We start from the raw sequence: 26,735 nt of genomic DNA on the forward strand, positions 1-26,735 counted from the left end.
TCATCAAATCTATCTCAACTTTTACCTATTCATAAGTGTCAAACATCAGGCATACAAGCCTCAACTCTAAAACCTTGTAACAAGTCATCTTGTTCTATCTCATCAACAAACACATGTGCACCTTATTTTCAAGTTAGGGAAGTCAACTAACTCTAATTGTCTATTAGCTTTTGGTACATGACTATAATGCCAATAAAGACTAGGAGTCAGAGGTACCGAGGAGGAAAATGTGAAACCATTGAGAGTCTTTCTATCAACATTCCTATATCTTGGAGAGTGAACCCCTTAGCTGGGTCTCTTTTCAAATATAAGTCTAGATCCAAGTCATAATCTTTTGTGTCTCCAAGTCCATCAACATAACCCAATGCTAATGAAGCCATGGATGACCTTGGAAAGATGAGATAAAACTAGTTACACCAAAGATAATAGGCACAATAAGCCTCTAAAAAAATGTGTCTTAACATGCATCCCAACATGTATCTTAGTACACATATGAACCTATTGATTTTTCCTCTAATAGTGATAAGGAACCTACCAATTAGGGCATTCTTTAATTTCAATGAGAAAAACTTACCCAAAAGCTCATAAACATCACCCTCGATTAGGAGAAAGAGAAATAATTTATGCATCTTGCATCTCTCTGAGTTAAGCCCCCTCTTGATTTTGATGTCGATGGGCTAATTTAGAAAGAGGACCCATCTCCCCTCTCAATCTTGAATAAAAAAGTAGATGAAATACATAAATAATTGATGTAATTGAGGAAGGAAAAAGAACAACCTAAAATAAAGTACTATCTCGAGGCTATTTGTCCTTTCCCATTTGACAAAAATATCTGCATACCTCATTTTCCTTTAAAAGTTGAGATAAGTACAATGTGAACAATGATCCTCAAAGCCACATAATAAAACATGCAAAACCATATGGTTTGCAAACAAATAAACATTACAAGCTAATAGCATTATCTATCACACTATGGGGAAAAAATATTGATTAGTTCTCAAGATTGGATGAAAAGCACATAGAATCTTAGGAGAATGTAAAGAAGGAATTTGAGGAGGATTACAATTTCCTCAAAGATAACAACAAGATTGTGGCTGAAATCTACAGTGGTAAACAAGGAAAGAACAAGAACATTTAATCTTACATCATAGCCTCAAGGAGTTGCTTAGTAAGATGGAGATCTAGCCAAATAATGAATTGAAGAAGCATTGATTCATTGAAGGACTAATTCCCTCATTAAGGAATATTATGAAATTAGAAGACCCATCTTATGATGCTTATGATTGGGAAATGGACATTGAAAGTGAAGCCAAAACATTGTAGGGGAAGAAGAAAGTTAGTTGGCAATGGTGAAATGATGATTGACACCTAGATGGAAGTTGGCAATGGGGAGATAATAGTTAGAAGTGGGAAGATGGTAGTTGGTAGTGGCGAGATAGCTGTTGGCACCAAAATGAAAGGGATGCTAGGAGTCATCACAAAGAGGGAGATATGGTTGCGAAATCTAACAATTTGCTGGAAAAAGTCTAGATAGAGGTGCAAGATATATCACTACGTTCTCTCACCTTGATGATGGGATACCAGGGTGAGGAAGCTACCTAGGGCCAACTAGATATTGTGGAGATTGAGGGAGGGAGTCAACATATAGGGAAACAAAATTAAGTGGGTATCATTAGCGGAGAAAGTTGCATCCCTCCATTTAAACTTATTACAAAGATTCTTGGTAGAATTAGAGGTTATCATGGGTGTTGATTGAGTCATGACATACCAAGAAAGGGAGCTCAATATGGGATATCTAATTATAGAAATAGAGGTACTATTGAGGTTTATGATAGAAGGGTTACGTATAGAATTAAATGAGTATCTCGTACAACAACGATGGCTAGAGATGGAGAAACAAGAGAAGGTAGAGGCATATAATATGCTACATGTCATGACATGGCATAAAGCGCACACATAAATGAAGCAAACTCTTACTAGCATGGAAGAGACTTTTAGAGTTACATTTTACATTTACAGAAGGCCACATGGATGGCTCAAAAGTTCAAGGAGGAGTATATGCTGGCTATGAAAAGGAGACTTCCCTACAGACTAGTATCGAGGATCTTGAGAAGTCAATGTAGATGGAGAAGGAGTAGAAGTTGGAGCATGCTCACGAATTCTATGGAGTTGTTGAAGGTTGTGTGTGAGAAGTTGATTGGGTGAACCATGCCAAATCTTTATATATTCTATGTGCTTTATTCATTTGCATTATTAGTTATATTTGCATGTAACTGTCATATTTTTGTCTTCTAATCCTAACACACCCAACTCTCCTTAGGGCTTGAAGAGCCTAATTGGTTGTTCTCTAATGAATGAAGAGATTGAAAATGATTTCTAGTTCGTATGTTTACACTAGTGAACATGAATCCCTCCATTTTAGAAGGTTCACCTTAATTTCTTTTCATAATAATACTTGTTATATTCCCCTCTACACATTTAATCCCCTATTTACATTCTCTTAGTAGTTTCCCTCCTATTTATATTCTTCTATCTCTTCAAGTGTCAAAACCTTCTGTCTTCTTGATATTAATTTTAAATCCATTGCCATCAAATAATATTTGATAAAATTAACAAAAGATTAAATATACCTAGTCCATCTCTTAAAATTAAAGTTTGTATTTGAATATAATTTTTACAAATTCTTCTTGAAGATCTATTTTGAAAATTGTATTTGCACTTACTTCTTTCTACACATAATATTTATACTTGATTCCATTCAAAAGTTAGTACTCATGATTAAATCCATATTGATATTGATCTTCTATGGTTAATACTCACTCTCTTAATGGTCTTGAAGAGGACATTTTTTGTAAATTTGATTCCTTTAAAAAAGATCTTATAATTTAATCCCATAAAATTTATCCTCTATGATTCAATATTATTTCTATCAATTGTATTTAAAGAAAAAACTTTATGCTTGAATCCCTTGAAAAGCCATGTTTATGCTTAAAACCCTTTAACATTTTCATAATCTATACTTCAATAGTCTTTTAATCAATAGTATTGTAAAAAATAACATTGCATTAATTACTCTAAAAATTGATGCTCATGCATGAATTAATTTTATAATTGATCTTTCACATTTCACCATTCCTTCTATAACAATGTTTACTAAAATATCTTGCCCAAAAAATAATAAAATAATAGTTGAAAGAGATTGCAAGAGACATGATTTATAAAAAAAAGATTTTCATTCAATATCTTCTTGTTAAAAAGCTATACAATACTCAACTTGTCTTATACCTAGCTAGATAAATATGTCTAATGAGTGTATTAGAACTGGGGTTCTTATATAAATGGGTATTTTTTTAGTAAAGCAACAACCAAATAAGGGGGCTGGTCCTTTTACAAATACAAGGCCCTCAACAAAACCAAGTTAGCACAAGGGGTGCCAACATAAATAAAACTTAAAGAACAAGGCACTAAAGCCTATGCCCAAATAAAGTAGATTGAAACTCACACCACAAGAAAGAGTGGGCGAGAGTTCATCTTATGCCTTCAACAACTATCAAAACACAAAGGTAAAGCCCACAACAAAGGGCCAAACTCACACCACAATATAAGGGTGGGAGTTTTTTCTACACCTTCGAACAATTGTCCAAGCGATACAATCCTTAGGTTCCCCAACAAAGGAGACACTGCAAGGGTAGAAGACAACAAAATAGCTAGAGTGGTGAAGAAGCTAAGCAACATCAATAGAGCCATGGTGCAAGGGAATAGTAGGACAAAGAGCAGAAGTGCCCTCTTGGCCTAAGGGAAAAGCATCAAAAGAGTAGGAGAGGGAGTAGAATTGCCCTCCTCGCCTAAGGGCAAAGCATCGACAAAGTTGGTGGCTACAAAAAAGGAACACAATAGGGTAAAGACTTGGAACAACAACAAAAGCTAGTCCACAAATGACAACACAACCTAGAGATGATCAATAACAAGTGCCTCACCAAGATTTTTTTGTAGGGGTAACATCTTTTCCAACAGCTTGGGAGCCTTCAAAGGAGATCTTTGAGTGGAAGTCGTCAACTCGAACAGTCAAATGGTTGTAACTAACAACCTTCCACCAAGAAGTGACACCTTTGCAGTGCATAAGAGCACAATTTGAAGCCATGTGGCCAGTAATGAAGCAACAAAGACAACGAAAGGGGAGAGACCCTCATAATCTAGGGCTTATGTATGCAATTGGTTTCCAACCATGAGCACCGCATCAATAGGGAGTGGTAGAGACATATCCAAGTCAACCAAAATATGGGCGAAAGTACTATGGACCAAGGATGTTGCAACTTCATTTGCCTTCAAGAACTACCCAAGGGGGTTCTCAACAACCTCATAACAAGACATCTCCCAGAAATGTAGTGGGGGATTAAGAAGGTGAACCCATATTGAATGCAAATTAAGTGGTTTAGTAAGATTGTTGAAAGAAATTGTCCAAGGCTTGGCAGAAAGGGACTGATTCCCCCAAACCCACACCTTGCTCAAGATTAGATCTTGAGCTATAGAAGAAGAGGAACAAGCAATAAAGAAATCCTTAGCACATGGGTAAAGCTCAAAATATTAGAGACAAGGGGTTTCCAACAATTTGTTACCCCATTGTGTAGATCTAGGAGGGAGGACCACAGACCTATAAATGTACCCACTAACCCATATTGCTAGTAGAAGTCAACATTTTCCACCTCTTTAGGGCCACAAATCACTACAGATGAACCCTTATCACAAGAAATGGAACACACTTTCTCTCTTGGAGGGCTAGTAGAAGCAAACTTAGCAACAAGAGCATAACTCTTGTTACCACTAGCAATAGATCTTGGGAGGGGAGGCCCTCCTTTCATAGCTTTAGGTCCAAGGCCTCCAACACCAACCACTGAAGTACCAACCACAATAAAGGGGGCAAAAGAACCCTCAAAATGCTAAGGTGAGTAGATGACACACCAATAGCAACAAGCTCAACATAGTGAACACTCAAGAACCCATTGAAGGAACAACAACAAAGTGCCTTGAAGCATAGGTCAAAGGGGTTGCCAACTCAGAAATGTCCATAGAGTCATCTGCAACATTTAAACATGCATCCACCCTAGGCAAGGAGGGAACCAAAGAGGTGACAAACCCAACAACAATAGAGGCCTAATTACGACAAAAGCCAATAGAGATTGAGACAAAATACAAGGCAACATCCCTTTGTAGGAAAAAAGTGCCCACATGAGAAGTTAACACCGAAGCCCCTCCAAGTATCTAATCACCATCACCAACATGGCCAATAGCTGACAGTGGCACAGGGTTAGCAATCCACAATGGGTGGGAAAGACAAGAACATTAGGCTTTCAAAATAGCAGAAGACATCACGACCATAAGATCTAACTATGGATTAGATTGTGATGGGAACTAATAGGTACCCAATATTAAAAAAAATGGTTGCTCATCACATTCAAATTTAAATATTTTCCACTTGCACTTATGTCTTGGTTTTAGGTTTGGAAAATACTTGGAATCTTAAGTCTAGGGCTTGGACATAAAAGTACAATCTCCTGGTAGTATCTTCTAGATCTCAACAATATAGTTGGTAATTTTATTCTTAATTAATTAATTAAAATATGTAATTGTTTAAATACTTGATATATTTATTTATTATATTCTAAATGCAATGTTTCATAAATTGAAATGAATATATACTATTTCTAAGAACAAAAACAAAAAACAAAATGATTGACAAAGAAATCATCTCAATATCCTATACCATTTTGGAAGATATTAAGGTTTTCCTTCTTAGAAATTTCACCAACAAAGTTTCAAACTAAAAATCGAGGATCTTCCCCAAAAAGCTTTGAAAGTTAAAAATTATTTTTCAAATATATTTGATGTTTTAGATCTCTTCATGAGCTTTTCAACAATAGGTTATAGTAATAAATCAAACACTCAAGTCAAACATTTGGGCTTTGAAAAGTTGTGTCGCCAAAATTCAATTTCAATGAAAATCCAGTTGGGCAAGATAATGGACCACTGAACTGATGAATGCCAAAAACTTGAAAAGTCACTCTTTCTAGAATATTATAAGGCAATTATTAGTGCTAAATAAAGAGGCGATTGTAGCTCCCGATTGTAGAGTTTTCTTAAAGAGTTGCTTTTCTTTGCAATTACTTGAGCCCAAGCATAGTACACAAACTTTTTGAATGTTGTTTATATGTATAGACTTCAAATTTTTGGTGGCATTTGCAATCACCTTTGTCTATTTGGCAATGATGGTTTCACAATATTTGGTTGGTGGTTGTTGAGACTAAACTCATCCATTTTGCTTGGTGTATTCTTTTCCAAGGCATCCCTATGGACTACCATATTCATATATTGGTATTTTGGACCTTCGTTGCTCATTTTGCATCCTAGTAGAGTCTTTCAAACACCTCTTATAGTTTTGATGTTATGCTCAATGATTTTGGAGTTGGATTCGTGATTTTTTTGCCCCTTTCAACCAAAACTTTTTTCTTGGCATATAGTTCTTTTGGAAGATTGGCCTTGCATACCTTTCGAGCATACCCAAATTTGGCATGCTTTTAGGGTGCATACTATTTTCTCCTTACATAAAGATATGAATGCTATTTTGTTTTCTCATAATTCTATTGACACCATTGTCTTTCTTTTTGTGAAATTTGGTATTTGTAATAATGACATGTTTCAAATCTAGGTTCAAGCCAACAAAATCGTATTGGAGGTGGCTCACCTCCAATCAATTCTTTAATACTAGGACAATTCCAATTGCAGTGTGCCTAGGGGTCCAACAACAATTTTGCTTCCCATGGTTCATCACCCCCTCGTGGTTGTCAACATTATTGAAGTCTACAACTCGATGTTCTTAGACACCTAGGCCCCAAGCTCCTTGTCATCAGTTATGTGGTTGGACTAGCTTGGCTCGATGACATTCTTCTTGTCCATGTGAAGAATTTTTCTTCAATTGCCTTTGAGGGAGAGACATTTTTTGGTTGTGGCAATGGTTGGCTTATAACTAGAGGCAATGGTTGGCTAGACTCCTCTAATGGCTCCATAGATTCTAGCTTTGGTGAGTTCAACTATATGCAATGAAGATAGAGACAAAGAAAAGGGTTGGGTGGCTAATGAAGGGTGATGCATTCCTAATGTCACCCCAAACCCCACTAAGGTGTGGGGCAAATTGGGAGATTGAAATCCTCCTTCACCTCTCTCTCGTGATGCTTTCTCACCACTTACACAACCTTATTGTTATTAATCTTACTTCTCTTTTTGGGTTCTACTTGTATTACTTCAAGGAGTGACCTCATGTCCTTTTTAATATGATCATGTGAATATTTTTAAATTGGCAGAAATTGATGTGCACGCTCATAAAATAATCCATGTTTAAATTATATGGGCCATACTTAAGACATTAAATACTCCTTGATCCTAGAAAGACATATTATTAAAAATTAGATGAAATGTGCTTCAGTTAGATAAGGAAAGTCTCTTGTAATCTTCCTAACGAGGTGCAAAATTCAACCTTAGAAAATATGAGGCCGAACAATCACTACACATATGTTATATCAAACATTTTATAAAGAATAATCAAATTGATGTAATCATACTTCAAGAAGTGAAAGTTGGTGAAGTGTGTCTTAATGCTACTTCACTTCGATTTATCTAGGTGCTCAATTCTTCAATATCAATCATGTTGATAATGTAGTGATGGTGCGGTTTTAGGTATTGTACATTGGTTAGGAAAGCATATTAAATCTTTTGGATCCAATCCTAACAATCATTATGGTTGGACTACTATTCTTATGAGTTTTTTCTTTATCTATTTTCCTAATTCACTCCTTAAGAGAGCAATGCTATGGGAATGGATTCCTCTTCGTCTCCCCAATGTTGAGTGGATCATGAGGGTAAAATTAATACAATGGACTACCCTACTATTCACAATTGAGATCATTTTTTTGAGTTTTCACAACCGTCACTAACATTATGCAAGTCTTTTATGAGCACTTTAAAAACCTTTTTTTTTTTAAAAAGTAATCCGGTTGCAATAAATTTGTCGACCGCCTTCTTTCCTTAAAAGTGCTTAATGAAGCCCTCTAGTCTATGACCTTGGTAAAAAGCCTTAGAATTGATGGACTCCTCGTTAAATCCTACAAGATTCTTTGGCCCCACATCCAAGAGGACTTTCACACAAGTGTTTACCTTGAATAAATTGAAACTAGATCATTAGGAAATGTTACTAATCAAGGATTGTGTAGTCTTATCCCCAAAGGTAAAAGTGAAGATATTGTTAATGGGTAGATACCTATAACTCTCATTAATACTTCATACAAAATCATTGCTAAAGCTTTGGCTTGAAGGATTAAGTTCATTTCTCAAGTGATTATTTGCCCAAAGCAAATTGGTTTCTTAGGTGGAAGTTTCATCTAAAACTATTTAGTTCTTGCTTAGGAAATGAGTGAGTGGTCTCCGACAATCTACCTAAGATGCTCTTATAATCAAACTAGATTTCAATAAAAATTATGACTACATTTATTGTACATTCATCCTCAAAATTTTATTCGTGAGCAAATCAACATTTTATCCATGGATGTTTATATTAGAGTGGAGGTTCATGGTATTCACTCTCCCCAATTTCTTTGCAAAAATCCATTTACCAAGTACCTCCTCTTGCACATTTTCTTTATATCTTTGCAACGGATGCTCTAGTCTGTCTTTTTCAGCATGCACTCGCCATTAGGCTTGTTCATGGTATCTTGCTCTTAACAAATGCCACTATGCTTAACTCTCATTTTGCGGATGATAACATGCTTTTCATTTGAAACTCAATGAAGAAGGCACCTCATACCCTTGATGTTATCTTTTTGGTCTATCTCAAGGTCGAAGTTGGCCGTGAATAAAACTGAATAAATAGTGACACGTCCTAGCCCTGGACTACCTTGGACTCCTAATGACTGGCAAGAGGTGAAACATGGTGTTATCCCAAGGTTTCTTGGGATCCTCTTTGGCATGGACTCCTAAATTGGACCAATAATTTTTTCTCAAGGTTATTAGAATTCAAGTTGCTAAGAAAATCTTATTAGCCAACCATGTTTACATTTCTTATTTTTGGTTGTCTTCAAAAACTGACATGATTAATTATGAACTTCCTTTGGGCTGAATGGGGAAATAACAAAGAGCTGCTTACTACTTTGTGGGTTCACTACATCCAACTAGAAGACAGATAGGGTTGGGAATCATAGATCTGTAAGGCAGATATGTATCTTACAATTAAATGGATCATACAGGCCCTAGATGGTGAGGATCACTGGAAGATATGGTTCGGCATTTTGTCCAAACTATGACTACTGGCTGCAACTAGGTATTGGTTGACTACAAGAATAAGTTGCTTGTTGCTCCCTTCTTCAAAACGCATGACTCTGCTTCTTCCAATTTCCATTTGCATTGCTTCGCAGATTACATTGAATAAATTATTATGGTATGATTAAATCTTGGGCCATGGTTTAAGTTTTGCGTCATCGTTGATTTAGTGGAGCTGTTAACTCCAATATCACAATTCTTCTCTTTCGCATTTCAAAGTTTTAAAGAGAGATGCCTCTGTGGAAATGGCATTCAAATGTTTTCTAACTCGTGGGATCCTACCACTTTTAACTAGAAATCAAGGCAACTTATGTCCCGATTTGGTCCTTCCCCAGCAGACAAGATTTTCTCTACACAATCCAACATATTATTCCTCCTATTTTTCTACAATACTTTCCACCCTATTTCATGATTACTTCCTAAAGGGTTAGAAGTGGCCTAATAAACAAAGCTTCAGGGTATTCCTTGTAAAAACTATTGCAGAATCCTTCCATCAATTTCCTCCTCTTCCTGGATCTTAACCTCAAGTCATTGCAAGTTCAAACCTTCAATCGAACCAAATGGAACAAGTTAAGCTCTCTACTTAGGAGGTCTACAGCCAATGCTCAAGCCTAGCAAATTGCCTAAGAAATCCCTATTGGTGATTAGCTGTCCATTATTTTTTCCACTCTTAACTGCTCCTTCTGCTCCAAAAAGAAGACTACTAAACATTGCCTTTGGTTCTGCCCTCATGCCCAACATCATCTTTGGATATTTCTATTCCCCACCCTCCCTGCTTTTTGTCCTCATGCTTGGTCCTGGACAGCTGCTGTTCTTAAGCTCTACCCACACCGTGTCGTCATTTCTGAGAGCTTTATACATGTTATCATTAAATTTGGAAATTTTATTGTACTGCCACCTTTCCTCATCTGTTTTATCCCCTGCAAATGGAATTCTAATTCTGTGCTACATTCTTTCCATGTATCCTTAATCGACAGTCTACTCTTTAGTCTAATTCAAAGCTGACAATTACCTTGGTTGACCTGCATGATCAAATCAGTACATTTAAAGCCCATGTACTAAAAGCTAAAAAATTTCAGACCAGCAACAGTGTCAACCTAACAAGAAGATATAAATTTTCACTTTTCACTATTCTTTAATAATGAATTTCCAAGATGTGCAGAGTTTAAGACACACCTTTGGTGCGCCCAGGATTCTCTTACAGGCACAACCATGCTTCTTAGGGATAACAGCATTCTTGGCTGGAAAGAAAATTTACTTCTGTACTTGGAGATAAAAGTAAGTCTGGGAGAAAGATGAATTTCTCCCTTGCTGGCTGTTTTAGTCTGATTTTCCAGTGTTATATTTACTGCTCTTGTTTCAGATTTTGTGCCGTCCCTTCAGTGGGATGTAGATTTTGTTGTCACAATGGTGCTAAAATATCTTCAGCTTCTAAGATGACTCTATTTTCTGTTCTAATCTGCTGTTGAGTTTCCTGTAACTTCTTTATAAAAAAACGTTTTTCATTAGCAGATATTTTACAGAGAATCAGCTATTATGGATGTTATCAATGAACACACGCACTAAACAACCTAAAAATTTATAACCAACAGACATACCTTACTCCCTACCCAAAAAACTAAAAAGGGTAACTGTTGATATCTATTTGTTTATAGCAAGCTTCAACTATTGTTGCTCACTTTGAGGCAATTACCAATTATTCCTTTCAATTTTGTATGTATTCTAAGAGATGATTAAAGTTGCAGTGATGGAAGCCTTCTTGTTGAAAAATTTGGTAACTCTGCTTACAGTCCTAAAGTTTGGGCACCAAAATAACTCATTCAGGGTCAGATGGAAAATTCAGACGCAAACATTAAATATTAGCAGTAAACAAGAAGTCCTAGATTCAAGTCTGAGCTAGTCCGTGGAGAGTTTAAACTTCAACACAATAACAAAGTTGTTAGGAGCTTCGAACATCTAGAGGGTAACTTGAGGGAAGTTGGAGAAATCAGCTAAATCCAACTGTATAAGAACCTGTCCCAAATGAAAGCTCATAAATTCAAATGCTAAGGAATCCATACAGAAGATAGCAGATAAGTGAGATTTATGATCTCATATGCATGCAACCACAAGAATAATTGTGGCAAGAAGCATGAGGCAAAGTAGGATGTTAATAAGTTGGGAATGAGGATCTGACAAGGTATATGGATGGGAAGATGGAATATCAATAGGCATAAAAAGACTCTGAGGGTGTGTGGTTCATATAATAATAACATTGAATGGCCTGCTCCAAACTATATCCAAGACACAATTGAGGACAATCAAGAGCCCTGAAGCAGCCGCTTCCACAATTATATCCAATATGATTGCAAAATATCAAAACTTAGAGTCAAAACAGATTTCACAGTAGAGATAAACTGAGAATCGAAACCCGAGCTGAGCTACCATTATCTAGAAAAGTAGGGTTGTCTGCTATGTATTTGTTGCAAGCGATTTCGAATTCTGTGAAAAAAGAGAAACTATTTGATGTACCTCATTCCAAAAAACTTTTGATTTCTAAGGAGACATGAAATCTATTTCTTCATGTTCAAGAACCAAACTGACCACGAATATACCTGTGATCTACTCTATTAGGCGAACTAAATGAGTCTGTCTCAAGGAATGATTTGCCCACTATTTATTCAGCCTTCCTTTTTGTGACTTGGTTTGCACTGTCAAAGACTTGTTCATAGTTTATGCTCTTTTCAACAAATGGAACAAAGGCAAAACTTCAAAGTTAAATTACCGTCAAAACATACTAAAAGCCTCATACAATTAAACCCTGAATACATACAACCCAGCAACTATATGTACCTCCAAAGTCCAAACCCAATTTCTAATTTCATTTAATACCAGAAGCTTCCTGAATAAAACATCTTACCTTCACAAACATTAGATTCTATCACCATCTATATAATGCTCAAAATTATAACTTGGTGTTCGAGGGATGGTGAGATTGAATTGATATGCAGAAAATGTTATAATGTGCATCTGTTGTTATTGTATGGTAAGTCTTAGGATAACAATACTGTAGCAATAGTACATTCATGATCTTGAACTTTCTTTTATTTTTTGTTACGGTGTCTGGACAGAGCTTTACATTAAACAAGGGGAACGCCCTGAGACCCTATCATTAAACAGGAAAAACTAACATGTTTGAGTCAAATTATATAGGAGTGAGTGACGTTGCAGGAAAACTGCCACATATGAATAAATGTACATAGACCTAAACAAAATAAATATTAAGTGGACCATTCAATCTAATAAAAAGAAATCTTAGGAATTATGTGGTTTTCCATCAAAGTACATAATCACGTTTTCCCTCCTAAAAAATAATAATTGAAGACAGTTCTTTACTGGCTGAGACGTGACCAATTAAATCCAACAGCAGGATTGAACTTAATCAGGAAAATTCAATGATGTATTCTAAAAGCATGTCATAAGCTAAGTAAGGTACATAATTATCTTATTAACCATTTTCAAAAGGCAATCGTTACGGTGATAATGCCATTATTGTTTGGTGTTGCCATTCAAATTGATTAAGCACCAATAGCAATGTTGGATACAATGTCACTTCATACATGTGTTTGAAGTCCTTACAGATTTTGAGTTGGTAAGCCAGTTGTATCCTCGGTCTAAAACTTGATGTGATTACCCTTTGATGAGGTAAGAATTTGATATTCCCAAATAAGGTTCCAAAACGCACAGAATTCTCAAGTCCATCTTGATGATTGGCACTTGATGTGGTTCACAGAAGTTTTACGCTATTAGTATTTGCCATTTGGACATGGAATGATTTCTTCAATGATTGGACATTATCTTTTAGTCTAGGAAATCATCTCCGCTACAGATGTGAATTCCTGCGGGATAATTTCTTTGCAGCCGAGATGGAACTTGTCATGATAGCACTGCTAGAGAATTTCTTTGCAGAGAAACTGAAACTTGGTGTATAAATAAGATTTAGACTAAGGTGACAGAAAACTACACCCCTCCCATGTTTTCCTCCAGTCACCGACACAAAATAAACTCAACAACAATCCTAAACCTTACTATTTAGTCTCCAACATGTTTCCACACAATGGAAGATATAAGCAGAAAATGCATTATAGAACGTGTAGATGTATGCTGCGATCAATGATAGATTAACTAGACCTGAAAACTAAAAATAAGAAGTCAAAAACATATCTTGACCACAGGCTATTTATGTAAAACAAAGAAGATAAACAGATAAATTAACCTGATTTCAGGCTGCTTGTAAAAATTGCAGTAGAACAACCATTGTGGAATGTTTCATTCCACATAAATACCTCTCCCTACAACCCATAGTTACACCGCCCTGGGGGACAGGGGGATGGTGGAATGGGGGGACAAAGGGGCCTTAATTTGGGGACAGTGGGGACTGTGGCGGGGGGTTATTTATATTATACATATGAAACTTAAAATGCTAATTATGAAGAGATATATTGCAATAGAAGATATAAAGATGTAAAGATGTAAAAGAGTAAATACTTGAATATTGCATTAAATTGGAACATTGAACATAAATAGTTAAATCGGCAAATAGTCAACACCAGGACGTCCCACATCCTTCATGGAGGTGGTGGACTCTGGTGGTGCCACTGGGGATGGGGCATGGAGTCCCCAAGTCCTCAGTGCATCCCTGTCTCTGAGTCATGGGGCAAAAAGGGCGGAGACAGGTCTCCCTGTTACTATGCTACAACCTGAAAACTTCACATCCATGTCGCGACAGCAGTGCCTTCTGGCCCTCAGACACACAAGAGGAAGGAGGCACAAGTTTTCTGAGAGAGGGTCGGTAGAACACCATCCAAGCCAGTGCATCCACATTCACACATTTGCAGTCCTTCAAATTAACCTGTCTCAGCAATCTGCAATCTTCCATCACCTTCTTAAGCCCGGACTCTGTCACTCTCAGGCACCCTTCCAATCCCAGCCTCAAAAGACACCTGCAACATCTACCAACACCCATCAGGCCAGGATCAGTAAAACCTGATCCCTCTACTTGCAACTGCTCTAAATTCCTGAAACCCTCAAAACCCTCAATTCCTAGGCTCATAACCTGTCGACACCCTTTCAACACAAGTTTTTTCAAGTCGGGGCAGCCTCTGCTAATAGCCCTCAGTCCATTATCGGTAACCAGCAAGCAGTGGCTCACATCGAGAGAAACCAAACGTGGGCAAAGTACTCCAATGCATTTCAATGTTACATCACCAACGGGCTTATTCCATGCAATCTTCAGAGACTGCAACTTACAGCACTGCTGGTCAGGGGCCATGCTCGAATTCATGCCCCATCCTAAACCTGTGCTCTCCATCTCAAGCTCCACTAAATTCTTGCAATTCTTGAGGAGGCAAAAGAAGGTTGAATCTGTCAGCAGGGAACAGTAATTCAGACAGAGGTATGTTAGATGAGGCAGCCTCTGCACGACGACCTCCATTATTTCATCTGTCAAGCAATGTGCACCCTCGAGATTTAGGTGAACAAGGTTTGGACAAAATCTAGAGAGTCCCAAAATCCCTGCTGAAGTCATGCCCTTACACCGAGCCAAAATCAGCCTTTTGAGTTTCAGCTCTGCAAGATTTAGAAGTAACTCATTCGATATACTCAACAGAGAAAGATCAAGACACTGCAGACTAGTGTTGCTGGCGAAAGATTTTATTGCAGATTGGGAAATTCTACCTCCATTGACAGCTAGAGAAGTCAATTGTGCGCACTGGGAAGCAATCATTTCTAGGCCTACATCACTGATTAGCGGGCAGTCGAACAATATAAGCTCTTGCAGATGTATGCAACCCCACGAAAGGGCAAATAGAGCAGCATCAGATAGAAAATAATGCCCTGAAACATTCAGAATTTTAAGACCGTGAAGCTGTCCGGCCAGGGCTTCAATTCCTGCATCGGTTATACTAACATCGTGAAGAGGCCTGAGAGCAGCAGTATATGAGATATCCAGCTGCTCAAGATTGGGAAAGGCTTCCGCAATGGTTGCGAGATCTTCGTCACGGAGAAGATGAATTCTGGAGCAGTTTAAAGACCTTAAAGAATTTTCACAGCTTTTGCCCAGTTGGATAATGGCGTCGGTAGGCAGTGCCATCTGACCTTGGAGACTCAGAGCCCTCAACTGCAGTCCTGAACGAGCTATGTCTGCAAGAGGGCGTGCAAGATTCCCGTGGAATTTATGCAGATCAATCTCTTGCAGCCCATGAAATCTTCTCAGAATCCGAGGTAAACCCCCATGGATCATCCCAAGTGATGTGCTGGAAATCTTGATAGAAGGCCTAAGGCGGTTGGACATGAAAAGGAACTGTTTACATGCAAGCGAGATTGATGCCCACTGGCTTGTCTGCGTGAGATGCCTGAACACAATCTCCCAGCATTCTTCTGGCAGTTCTCTATAGTCATCTTCCATTCTGATTCAGAATATCAAAAACCCAATTGCGTGATTCAAAGAAAACTATTGGGCTTCATAACGAGCAAGAATTTGGGGTGAACCGACGAGATATTTGTCCAACAGGGTTTTATTAAACACGGTTTTTACTCTTTCCTGACCTATCTCAATTATATAAATGTTTAGGGTGTCTAAATAAGGCAAGTAGCTTCAAAGAACTATTTTTTGGGGGAATCCTGCAACATTTATCGGACTGAGTATAAACAGAGAAGATAGCTTATCTAGTTCTTAATGCTTTCTACATTTAATGATTTGGGGAATTTGCAAAAACAAAAAGATTGGATTTCGTCATTTTGAGACGCCGAAAGCAGTTCTCTATTTGAGAGGAATTAAGCCAAAATTTACCAGACTTGGTATAAACAAAAACTTAATTTGTATTCTAATTCTACATATTTACAGAGAAGTACCGGTTTGATCACCTTCAAGCCAATGAAAACACTAGCAAATCTGGTTGACTAGATGAACTTAGCAAAGACAAACATATTCCTGATCTTTTCCTTCGTTTCTCGATTTGGGCTCCTTGATAAACGATTTGGAGGAGTGAAAAAAAGGCGGAATCCGTTAATTCAGTCGATAAGCCTCACCCCCGGTGGTTTATCTCAATTAGAATCGCGAGAACAAGACTCGTGCGAATTGTGACTCGTCCTCGAGCCTCCTTCGACCCAGTTGCAACCACTGGATCCATTACAGTACCGGAAGCATTATTTCAAACAAGTGATAAACCATTTAATGGAAACTGTTGATAGATACAACACTTGTCATAAATCATTTTGTGGGATATTTACGAATAATACGTGTTCAATTCGCTTTCACCGACATTTGTTCTTTCTTTTGGATTTTAACAGATGATATGAGGCCGGGAAATTTTTAAGAATAAGAAATTCAGGTATACCAGGAAATCCACTCGAGTATGGGGAGTGGACAAACATGATTAACTAGCTCATATATATATTTATATATATATATAAAAGTCGAGAATTATCTTTCTTGAGGTACTTATTTTCATAAATTACTTCAGTTGAGAAGGATAACTTTTGGCATATATATATAAATATATAAGCTAGTTTAATAAAAAATATAAACGTTTGCATCCTATTTTGATTTTAATATTTGGTTGACTACTTTTTTATTTGTTTTCAAGAAGGAGATGTTATCCATATTTTTACACAATTTACAAGTTTTTATTATAATATTTTCTTAATTTCCAGCTCTCTACATTTTGTGTCTATTCTCATTCAATGTATAAAAGATAAGTATTAAATATAAATTTTGTGTAGCTAACTATCAAATTTTTCAAAATTGTTGAAAAGTTTACAACTATGGATGCTTTCATTGTAGAAGCCTCTCGGCTTAATAAATATAAATTTTGTGTAGCTACCTGTCAAATTTTTCAAAATTGCTGAAAAGTTTACAACTATGGATGCTTTCATTGTAGAAGCCTCTCGGCTTAATTAGAGCATATTGAGTGGTTATGAAGTGCGATTTTTTTTTTCAATAAACATTTGATAAGGATGTTTTCTATGCTGCTATGCGTTTTTATTTTTCTTCTTTCGATTAAAAAAGTGTTGTCTGCCTACAATCTAGTCCTTCCAGTTTAAACCGAGTTAAAAAAAAAATAGTTGACAATCTAGTCCACATCAACAATTTCTTCTCATATAAGAGTTTTGTGTGTTCTCAACTCGGTAGTGTATATGTTATATTAGTATGTTAAAAACACTAAATTAAGAAATCAAAAATATTTACAAACTAAAATACCATAACATAAATGAGAGACTAAAGAGGAAACCCCAATTGGAAATGTGAGCCAAATGAATGGACTCTCCCAATAGGATTTAGCTCTTTGCTTGGTAGATGAGTCTAAAGATTGGGATGTATGCTCAAGCTTCAAACTAGCTTCAATGGAGATTGAGTAATGGCAAATTGGTAGCTTTGTGAGCTCTCAATTTGACATTATAAGGTCAAGGTTTGGTGGTTTTTAGCTCTCAAAAGGACATTATAACTTTAGCTCCAAGATTGTGATGAAATGACTTGGGAGGGGATTCAATTTATAGGCTAAGGGCTTGAGGGATGGAGGGCTAAGATGGAAGGAAAGATGAAAGCTTAAGGAGGGCTAGGATGCACTCAAAGGGGAGCACATGGGTTGTGCTTGTTTAGCACCAATCAGAGAGTGACACATGTCACAGGGTGAGTGGATGGAAGAGAGGGGATGGATTAGTCAACAAAGGAGGCTCAAGGGATAATATCTTCATAAAGACCCTTCATTATGGATTGTAAGAGCTTGTAAGACTCTTTATGGCCTTTGTAAGAGCATTCATTGTTGGGTGGTTGGGATATTTTGGAGGGAGTTGAGATTGTTGACTTTCCTTGGCTTAGGAAAGTCTTAAGCTTGCTTAGAGAATGTGACAACATTAGGGGGTGGATTAGGCTTGGGTTTAGGATTAGATTAGGGATGTTAGAGATTTGCAAGTGGATGGCATTCATGAGGGTGGGTGAGTTAGTGGCTAAGCTTGGTTAGTATGGGTGGATGGGGTGGATTAGGCTAAAAAGGGGGTTTAGGGATAAGTTAGGGGCTTTTAGATTTGAGGATTTTATTTATCAAATAGATTTATTTAAGAAATGGGGATTTTGGAATTAGATAGAAGAATAGGATTTAATTGATAAATAATAGGTTATTTGATTTATCAATTAGGACTAATAGATGATTAATTAAATTAATCAGCTAGGGGATGGCAAAGGATTAATTAAATATGAATTTAATTAATGATGCCTTTAGAGATAGCTAAATTAGATTACCAAAGCGGTGTAATCAGATTTAGGTGTCTACAGGTAGAATTGATGGAAGGGGTGATAGGTCGAGAGGGAAGGGGTAATATGTTATAGTTCATATTTATTTTATGTTTAGAGTTATAATTGTATGAAGATTTAAATGAGGATTTTATTAAATAAGTAGAATGTGAATAGAAATGTTATGGTAAAATTTCAATAAATTAGAGGTAAAGTGTTCTTATGTCAATAAAAACTAGTTTTAGAAATAATAAATATTACTAATTTGTGTATAGATTATTATTTTCTATTTGAAAATTAATAACTAAAAGTATATATTATTTTAAAAAGTATAAATTTTAGAATATTAATGCAATTCTTAAAGAGAGGTTGTTGTCATAGGTTTGCAATTTTATTAATTTAAGTCATACAACAAAAAATCACTTACATCCAAAAATGTAGTGGAATCTCATCATTTGAATTGAGATGGGATTGCATTGAGAGTCTAAGAAAAATAACATAAATTTGTTTAAACACACAAAAATATCCTTTTTTCTTCATATATCTTCTTGTATCCCCTAGAAGAAATCTATAGCAAGCACCAAAGCACAAAGTGACGATCAATGTCAAGGGAAGAGGATGAAATTTGAGTCAATGCGAGGCTCCAAATTTGTAAAGCTTACAAGTCCCAATGCCAACACCAAATATCACAATCTCTCAAAAGACCAACATCTTTAGTTGTCATATCTCCAACACAAGTAAGTTTTTCCTCAAAAATGTTGAATTTTTGTTGGAGTGAATTCCTTCAAAGGGTGAGATGAGGGGAGAGGTTTATAGTGATAATCATTGCAACCATTTATGTAGAATAGAAGGTATGGGAAAAAATTGCAAGAGAACAAAATTTCCAAAGATCTCTTAGAAAAAATGTGTATAAAAGTTTGAGAGATTATATTGAGTTATGACGAGAGGCCAAGAAGCGTTGATTTCCAAGACCAAGCTTGCAGAAAAAGGGCACGAAGATTGGAACAAAAAAAGCTCCACAAACATTGGGCATGTGGACAAATCAAAAAGCTTGTTTTACAGTCTCTATGTTAGCACAAAAAAGACAGGGGAGAGTTGGGGTAATGAAGGATAAACAGGCTCCAATGGGAAACTTAACATGAAGACTATTTTAGATAGTAAGCTAAACTTGGGCCTTGACTTTGGACTTCCAAATTTGAGTGCTTAGCTTATTCCATTTTGTGTGTTTGAACCTATAGTTCCATTTGTGATTAAGGCAGATACATAGAGATAAGGTTAAAAAGAATTTGTTTATACACAACTTTCAGAGGGAAAGGATGAAATTTTAAAATTGTCTGGTCATTTTTAGTTAGTAAGAAAGTTGTCATGGTAAGGGGTGGATAACAAATAGTACAATTCATGTGTAACCAATCCTTGGATTTGAATTAAAGGAGGCTTTTCTAAAGGGATAGCTTGAATTGCAAATTGAGATCATACCATGTTTTCTAATTAAAGCTAGCTAAGTCCTAAAGGTCTTGAAAAACTATATGCTTGTGTTAAAGAGCCATTTACATTTGAGGAACTTTTTTGTAGCAAGAGGGTCATTGTTAAATTGAACGAGATGGTTCCACCAAATGGAGGGGGAAGCAAATCTTGTTAAAGAGTTAATTACATTTGAGGAATTTGTTTGTAGCTAGAGGGGCATTGTTAAATTGAATGAGGTGGTTCCACCAAATGGAGGGGGGAGAAAATATTAACCCATGGCTCAAGGATTGCTATAAAACTAAGAAATTTTTTTGAAGTGATTTTCCAAGATTTGCAAATGGAGTTAAGGTGCAAGAAAAGTTTATCTCTCCAATTTACCAGATCGTATAGATGTTTAGGTGTAGCAGTTTAGATATGATGACAAATTAGATGTTCCCATGGGGCATCACCATCTAAGGCCCTAACAATCCATTCAGCAGTGAGATAAATAACTTGGATGTATAAGTCAATGGTACGCAACCCTCCTTTATTCTTTGCCTGAATGTAGTGGATCCATAAAGTAATCGACATTCCTTTCTTATTCTCTCACTTAGCACATGTAAAGATCCAAATTAGTTGAGTTGGAAGTAACAAGATTTAGATGATAAGTAGAGCAAGAATAAATATAAAAATGATTAGCAATTAGAATCTTATTAGCAACTTGAATTTATAAGATTCTTTTAATTTATCTTTGAGGGAAACTCCAATTCCAAAAGCTATTCAAAGGTACCTTGTAATAACATCATGATTTATCTCTCTCCATTCATATGGAATCCAAGGTGGTTGAGGATGCGATTATGTCATGATGAATTTTTTTTTATTCATGGATAGCTTGGAACTTGAAACTAAGGAAAAAATGTCCAAAATTTTGAGAGTACTAGCCACTTCTTCTATAATGGGAAGTGAGGGTAGTTGCAGTTCTAGAAAGTGTAATTCCATGAATAATATAATTATCAAGTGCATGTTAATTAAGATATCCCATTGCATCAACAACAAGAACATACATGAATGGAGAAAACAAAAAACCTTGGCAGATGGACTTTTGCAACAAAATTGGAAGGGCTAGAGCACCATTAACATCCACTCTAGCATTCACATATGAGAGTAGAATTTTAATATACACACAAAGTCTACGACCAAATCCAAGCCAAGATATCATTTTAAGAATAAAGGGCCAACAAATATGACGATAGAATTTTGCTGAGAAAACATGTGTCTCAATGTTACAATTTTTTCTAGATCTAGTTCCAAAGTTTAGTTGACAACTTTCCACAAGTCAGTGCCTTGGAAAAGGTAAAATTAGTCATCAAAAGATGTCAAGTCTATAGTACAATATAGGAGGGTTATTTAATATTTGGGGTTAGTTTTTAAGTTCACCAACACTTGAATAGTTTGACTACTAGAAATAACTAGTGATTATTTTTGGCCTTTTTAAACTTGTAACTAACCTCGACCTCATAAGTGTCATCATAGGCTCCAAATTAACTAAAAAAACATACAAAATAAAAGGAAAATATAGGTATTTTTCTTATAGGCAATTCTTGAGATTTTGAAGTTGAACGAGTAATGCTAACAAAATATAAGTATCCAAAATCAAACAATTTAAATTATTAATAACTTTAGGTATCTTCTCACACACCATTTTTAAATCTTTTTTATCCATAAATGTTAAATTTGTTAGGCTTTTTTAATCCATAAATGTTAAATTTGTAGAATTTATAGTAAAATAAACTAAAAGTTATAAACTATTTAGAGAGCAGAACTAGGTTAATCAATTTCTTTTAGTTCTACCCTTTATATAGACTCATTTGTTTTGCTACATCTCTCCTTCATATCACACACAACCTTCTTTAGTTATATCATGCATTTAATTTAGAAATAGTAGTACTTAGACCAAAAAAAATGTGGTAACTTTGGATCCTCGCAACTCAAACTAATGACTCTCAATTAACCTTGTATTGTCTTACTTCAATGTCAAGTGTTTGGGTTGGAGTAGGGTGAGTTTAGGCAAGATTTGTCCCCCACAAGTTGTTAAATGGGAACAAACCAACTAAGAAATCAAATCAATTGAGGCAGAGTTAATGAAAAGACCTATATAGGACAAACCCAAAGCCCTTAACCCAACTATGCCAATCCTTTCGTGCTAAAAATATATATTACTTAAACAATATTACATATTGTAATATTGCTATCATAATTAACTATGTAGATTCTGAGTCAAACTCATTGACCCATGTTTTATGAGTCATGAGTTAATGAGTTTGGCTCAAAATCTACATAGTTGAATCCTGAGAGCAATATCACAATCTGACTTACTGTAGAAAATATCTCCTACTTATCAATATTACATATTGGCAGGATACATGAATTGAGTACAAAATGTAATTTTGTCAGCATTACTCATAACTTATGACCTTGATTGTAAGTTCAAGTGGATTTTTCCATTAGGATATAAGTGAAGTCAATTTTAATTATTTAATAGATTTAAACAAATAATTATTATTTTAAGAATAAAATCTATGGATAATTATGTTAAGAGGATAACAAATATTAATGTCAAATTATAAATAAGATAATCCACTCTTACAACATGATAAGCATGTGGTCATATTTAGTAAATGTAATAGATTTTTAAAAATAATCATATATAACCTTATAACTATCTCTATTTTTTAAAGATGATTAAAAAAAATCATGTATAACACCCCTATAAATGGTAGCGTGCTTGTTAAACTTTTTAGTTTAATTAATGATGTTGACACAACCCATCCTTCAATGCTACTTGACTTGAGGGAACAAACCTCATGACCTCATGTATTACTAGAGGAAGCTCTCACCAATAAAGATAAACCCCCAACCCCATATAACTAGTTTGATTTAAAATGACTATATTAATAAAATTCAATAAAAAATATGTCAACAACAAATAGACTTTAAAAGAAATCACGACAATCGTATTAAAATATTGTTACAATCCCTTCCAATAAAATTAGAATAGTGCTAAATAATTTAAAACTAATAAATGATCATGCAATCAAAAAGTGATTCTGAGAAACACTTTTGATCTCTATAATACCTATGCAATATAAAAATATCACTTAATCATTACAACTTGGAAAAACCAATACACATATATAATTATTAAAATATGGGTATATAACAGAATTGCCAAAATCAACAATAACATATATGTTCAAATATAATTTGTTTATTTAAATTCAATATGAAACATATGTAAAAATATATCTAAACCAAGTAGTAATTGTGTTATTGGTAGCATACATGAATTGAGCGCAACATGTAATTTTATTAGCACCACTCTTAACTTATGACCTTGATTGTAAGTTCAAGTAATTTTTCCATTAGAATATAAATGAAGTAAAATTTTATTATTTGATAGATTTAAAAAAATAAATTTATTTTAAGAAGAAAAATTATGGATAATTATATTAAGAGGTTAACAAATATTAATGTCAAATTATAAATAAGATAATCCACTCTTACAACATGATAAGTATGTGGTCATCTTTAGTAAATGTAGTATATTTTTAAAAAAATCATATATAACCTTATAACTATCTCTATTTTTTTTAAAGATGATCAACAAAAATCATGTATAGCACCCCTATAAATGGTAGCACACTTGCTAAATTTTTTAATATAATTAATGATGTTGACACAACACATCCTTCAGTGCTACGTGAGTTGGGGAAACAAACCTCATGACATCATGCATTACTAGAGGAAGCTCTCACCAATAAAGACAAACCTCCAACCCCATATAACTAGCTAGATTTAAAATAACCATATTAATATAATTCAATAAGGGTTTGTTTGGTTGTTGGAATATGATTTAAGGATTGAAATTCATAATCCTAGATTTGGGATTTTGGAACTTGGAATCCAAATTATTATTTTGAGAATTTGATTTGGACCGTTTGGCTCACCAAGAATTCATAATCAAAATACACATTTCCTTCATTTGGTTGCACATTTATAGAATTGGATTACCAAGCAGAATAAGGATAGATGAAATGTGTTTTCAATATATTTCATCTCATTCAAGCATCAAATGTCATCTTCTACAAACTTTGGGTTATTAATTAATGCGCCAAGACATAGAATCATGTATGTGAGAAACTCCTCTGCCACACTTTTTTGAAAGATCCACAGAAATTGATTGACAATTCACTCTGCCCTTGATATATGATGTAGTGCCAAATTCATCAACCAACATTTTTTTGACTTGGGAATGTTGATCCCTCGAAGGAAGATTAAAGAAATCATATGTGTACCATTACCTGTTCTTCCATATCATAGTATTCTTGAGAGTCTCTTGTACATTAGACATCATTCATTCAACAATTAAACTTACTTAGAAGCCAAGTAGTCACTTTATCAAAACAAGAATTAACCCTTTGTACGAAAAAATATGCAACACTCAAAACCCTGTGCGCATGTAGAATCCCAAGCACCCTTTCACAATACATCTGCCTTGATAAGAAAATACAAACATGATGAGAATCTTGTCAGCACACGCCCCTTAATATTTTTTTAATCCTATCTTCAACATAACATCTCATCTCTACATTACTTATGTGTTCTAGCTGCTTGTAAAGCTCTTTGTCGATCCCATCCAGAGTGTTTATATAATGTATAAGATCGACACCATCTTATTTGAAGGATGAACAACCTCAGATTTAAAAACAATTCTCATGTGATTTAATTTCCAGAATGACGACATCTATAGCAGGACAACTCCCAAACGTTTCCTTGTTCTAATCTCATCCAAGATCCGCAGGGACAACTCATCCTGATTTTTTTGGTCCAACAAACCATGCCTGCGAGTATACAGAAGCAACAACGACTAAAAAATGTCGTGTTTACATAGTGTCAAACCAAATATTAAAAATTCAAATGTGAGAAGACGTCAAAATCAATTTTATTTCAATTAACTTGGAATGCTTCTTTTTGGCAAATTGAAATTAGAACGGGTATTTGAGCAATTCCACCTATTTAGATGGAAGACCAAATCCTCATTTTGAGGGGTAAATGAGGATACCAAATTCTGCTTTTTTCTAATTTTCATTCCGATTTTGCAGATCCAAATAGTGGATTAATTTTTTTTAGAATTCCAAATGCCAATTCCATTCTAATTCCACCTATCAAATGAGTCCTAAAATAAATAAACAATATGTCAACTAAAAATAGACTTTATAAGAAATCACAACAATCATATTAAAATATTGTGACAATCTCTTCTAATAAATACATATATAATTATTTAAATATAGGTATATAATAGAGTTGCCAACATCAACAATTACATATGTGTTCAAATATCATTTATTTATCTAAATTTAATATGAAACACATGTAAAAATATAGTAGTAATTGTGTTATTCAAAATACCATTTTTTTTATTATCTAATATATATCTTTATATAGAAGCAAACATTGTTCTATTATTTTGTTGTAGTCTAATTGGTGAAGATGTTTGATTCACCAAGAGTTCGATAATTTGTTTATGAGAAGATTTAAAAAAAATGAACATGCAATTTTATTAATTGTATTTAAAGATAAACTATTTATAAAAAATAGAGGAAGACATACAAAGAGAGTTAAATGGGAAAAATCAAGAAATAAATCATACAATGAAAAGTAGGTAAAGTACAAAAGCAAAAATAAGAAAACTAGGCACTTAAATGACAAGGCCCGAAAATAAAAACAAGAAAACTAGCAATTCAAATGACAAAGATGATGATGCACAAAAATAATAGAAGATCATATCAATTTTGAATAACTTAAAGTGTTTATTTTGACAAGCCATGTCCTCAAGATATTGTAGATTAAACAACCCTTTCAATGCAAAATCAAACAAAAGATAATGAAGTTGGCCCTAAGAGAGCATAGACTTGAAACCTCAAGGTTACATTTAAATGACCAAACCAACCTATCAAATGTGAGGGCACATAACCACAAGTTTAGCTTTTAGTGATCTACAACAAAACAATCATTTCAAGCTTCATGATAGAATTTTAGTGGTCCAAACAACTTGTTAAATACGAAGGCAAATTGACACATGCTTAGACTTTGATGATGCAAGAAAAAACTCATTTCAAAACTTATGATGAAAAATCATTAGTCCAATAGAACTTTCAAATATGAAAACAAGAGCTCTTGGAAGAGCTTGAGTCCTTGCCTTTGCAGTTAATGATTCATATTTTAATGATAGATTAAAAAATCATTTAATCTTTAGACCATATGGATGTAATAGTCAAAGACATACAATGTTTAAAGACATACAATGTTTTTGAAAAGAGAAGTTATAAATTTTAACAAATTTAATATAGATTTTTAATTAATATTTTAAATTTTTGCTTTATAGAATAATGTGGCGACTAGCCTTTGTCTAAAAATAGAGAACTTAATGTAATGCATTGTAAAATCATGAAATTTCAATTAATAAATTTTTAACTAAGAAAATTTAAGATTTTTAGAATTTTATTACATAAGTTAAATTAAGAAATTAATCGTTTAAAATTTTTTATATTAATATATACTAAAGTCTATATATATAAAGCAATACAACTCTGAATAG

General features: G+C 34.8%; 1 protein-coding gene across 1 annotated transcript; it reads right to left on the reverse strand.

Moving 5' to 3' along the window:
- Nucleotides 1-13,873: 13,873 nt before the first annotated feature.
- LOC149537402 (F-box protein At1g47056-like) lies at nucleotides 13,874-16,575 on the reverse strand. The gene is made up of 2 exons (XM_089802898.1): nucleotides 16,267-16,575; nucleotides 13,874-15,809 (listed from the first exon to the last, which is right to left on the reverse strand). The coding sequence occupies exon 2, from the start codon at nucleotides 15,806-15,808 to the stop codon at nucleotides 14,096-14,098; it is 1,713 nt and encodes a 570-aa protein (XP_089659024.1). The 5' UTR covers nucleotide 15,809; nucleotides 16,267-16,575; the 3' UTR covers nucleotides 13,874-14,095.
- Between the last annotated feature and the right edge of the window lie 10,160 nt (nucleotides 16,576-26,735).

The sequence above is a fragment of the Cupressus sempervirens genome, chromosome 9 (assembly GCF_028749045.1).
Source record: "Cupressus sempervirens isolate cs-2001-9-10 chromosome 9, ASM2874904v1, whole genome shotgun sequence".
Classification (NCBI taxonomy): domain Eukaryota; kingdom Viridiplantae; phylum Streptophyta; class Pinopsida; order Cupressales; family Cupressaceae; genus Cupressus; species Cupressus sempervirens.

What these genes read in the sequence shown, in the direction of transcription:
- LOC149537402 (XM_089802898.1), bottom strand. Translation starts at nt 15,808, where the DNA reads ATGGAAGATGACTATAGAGAACTGCCAGAAGAATGCTGGGAGATTGTG.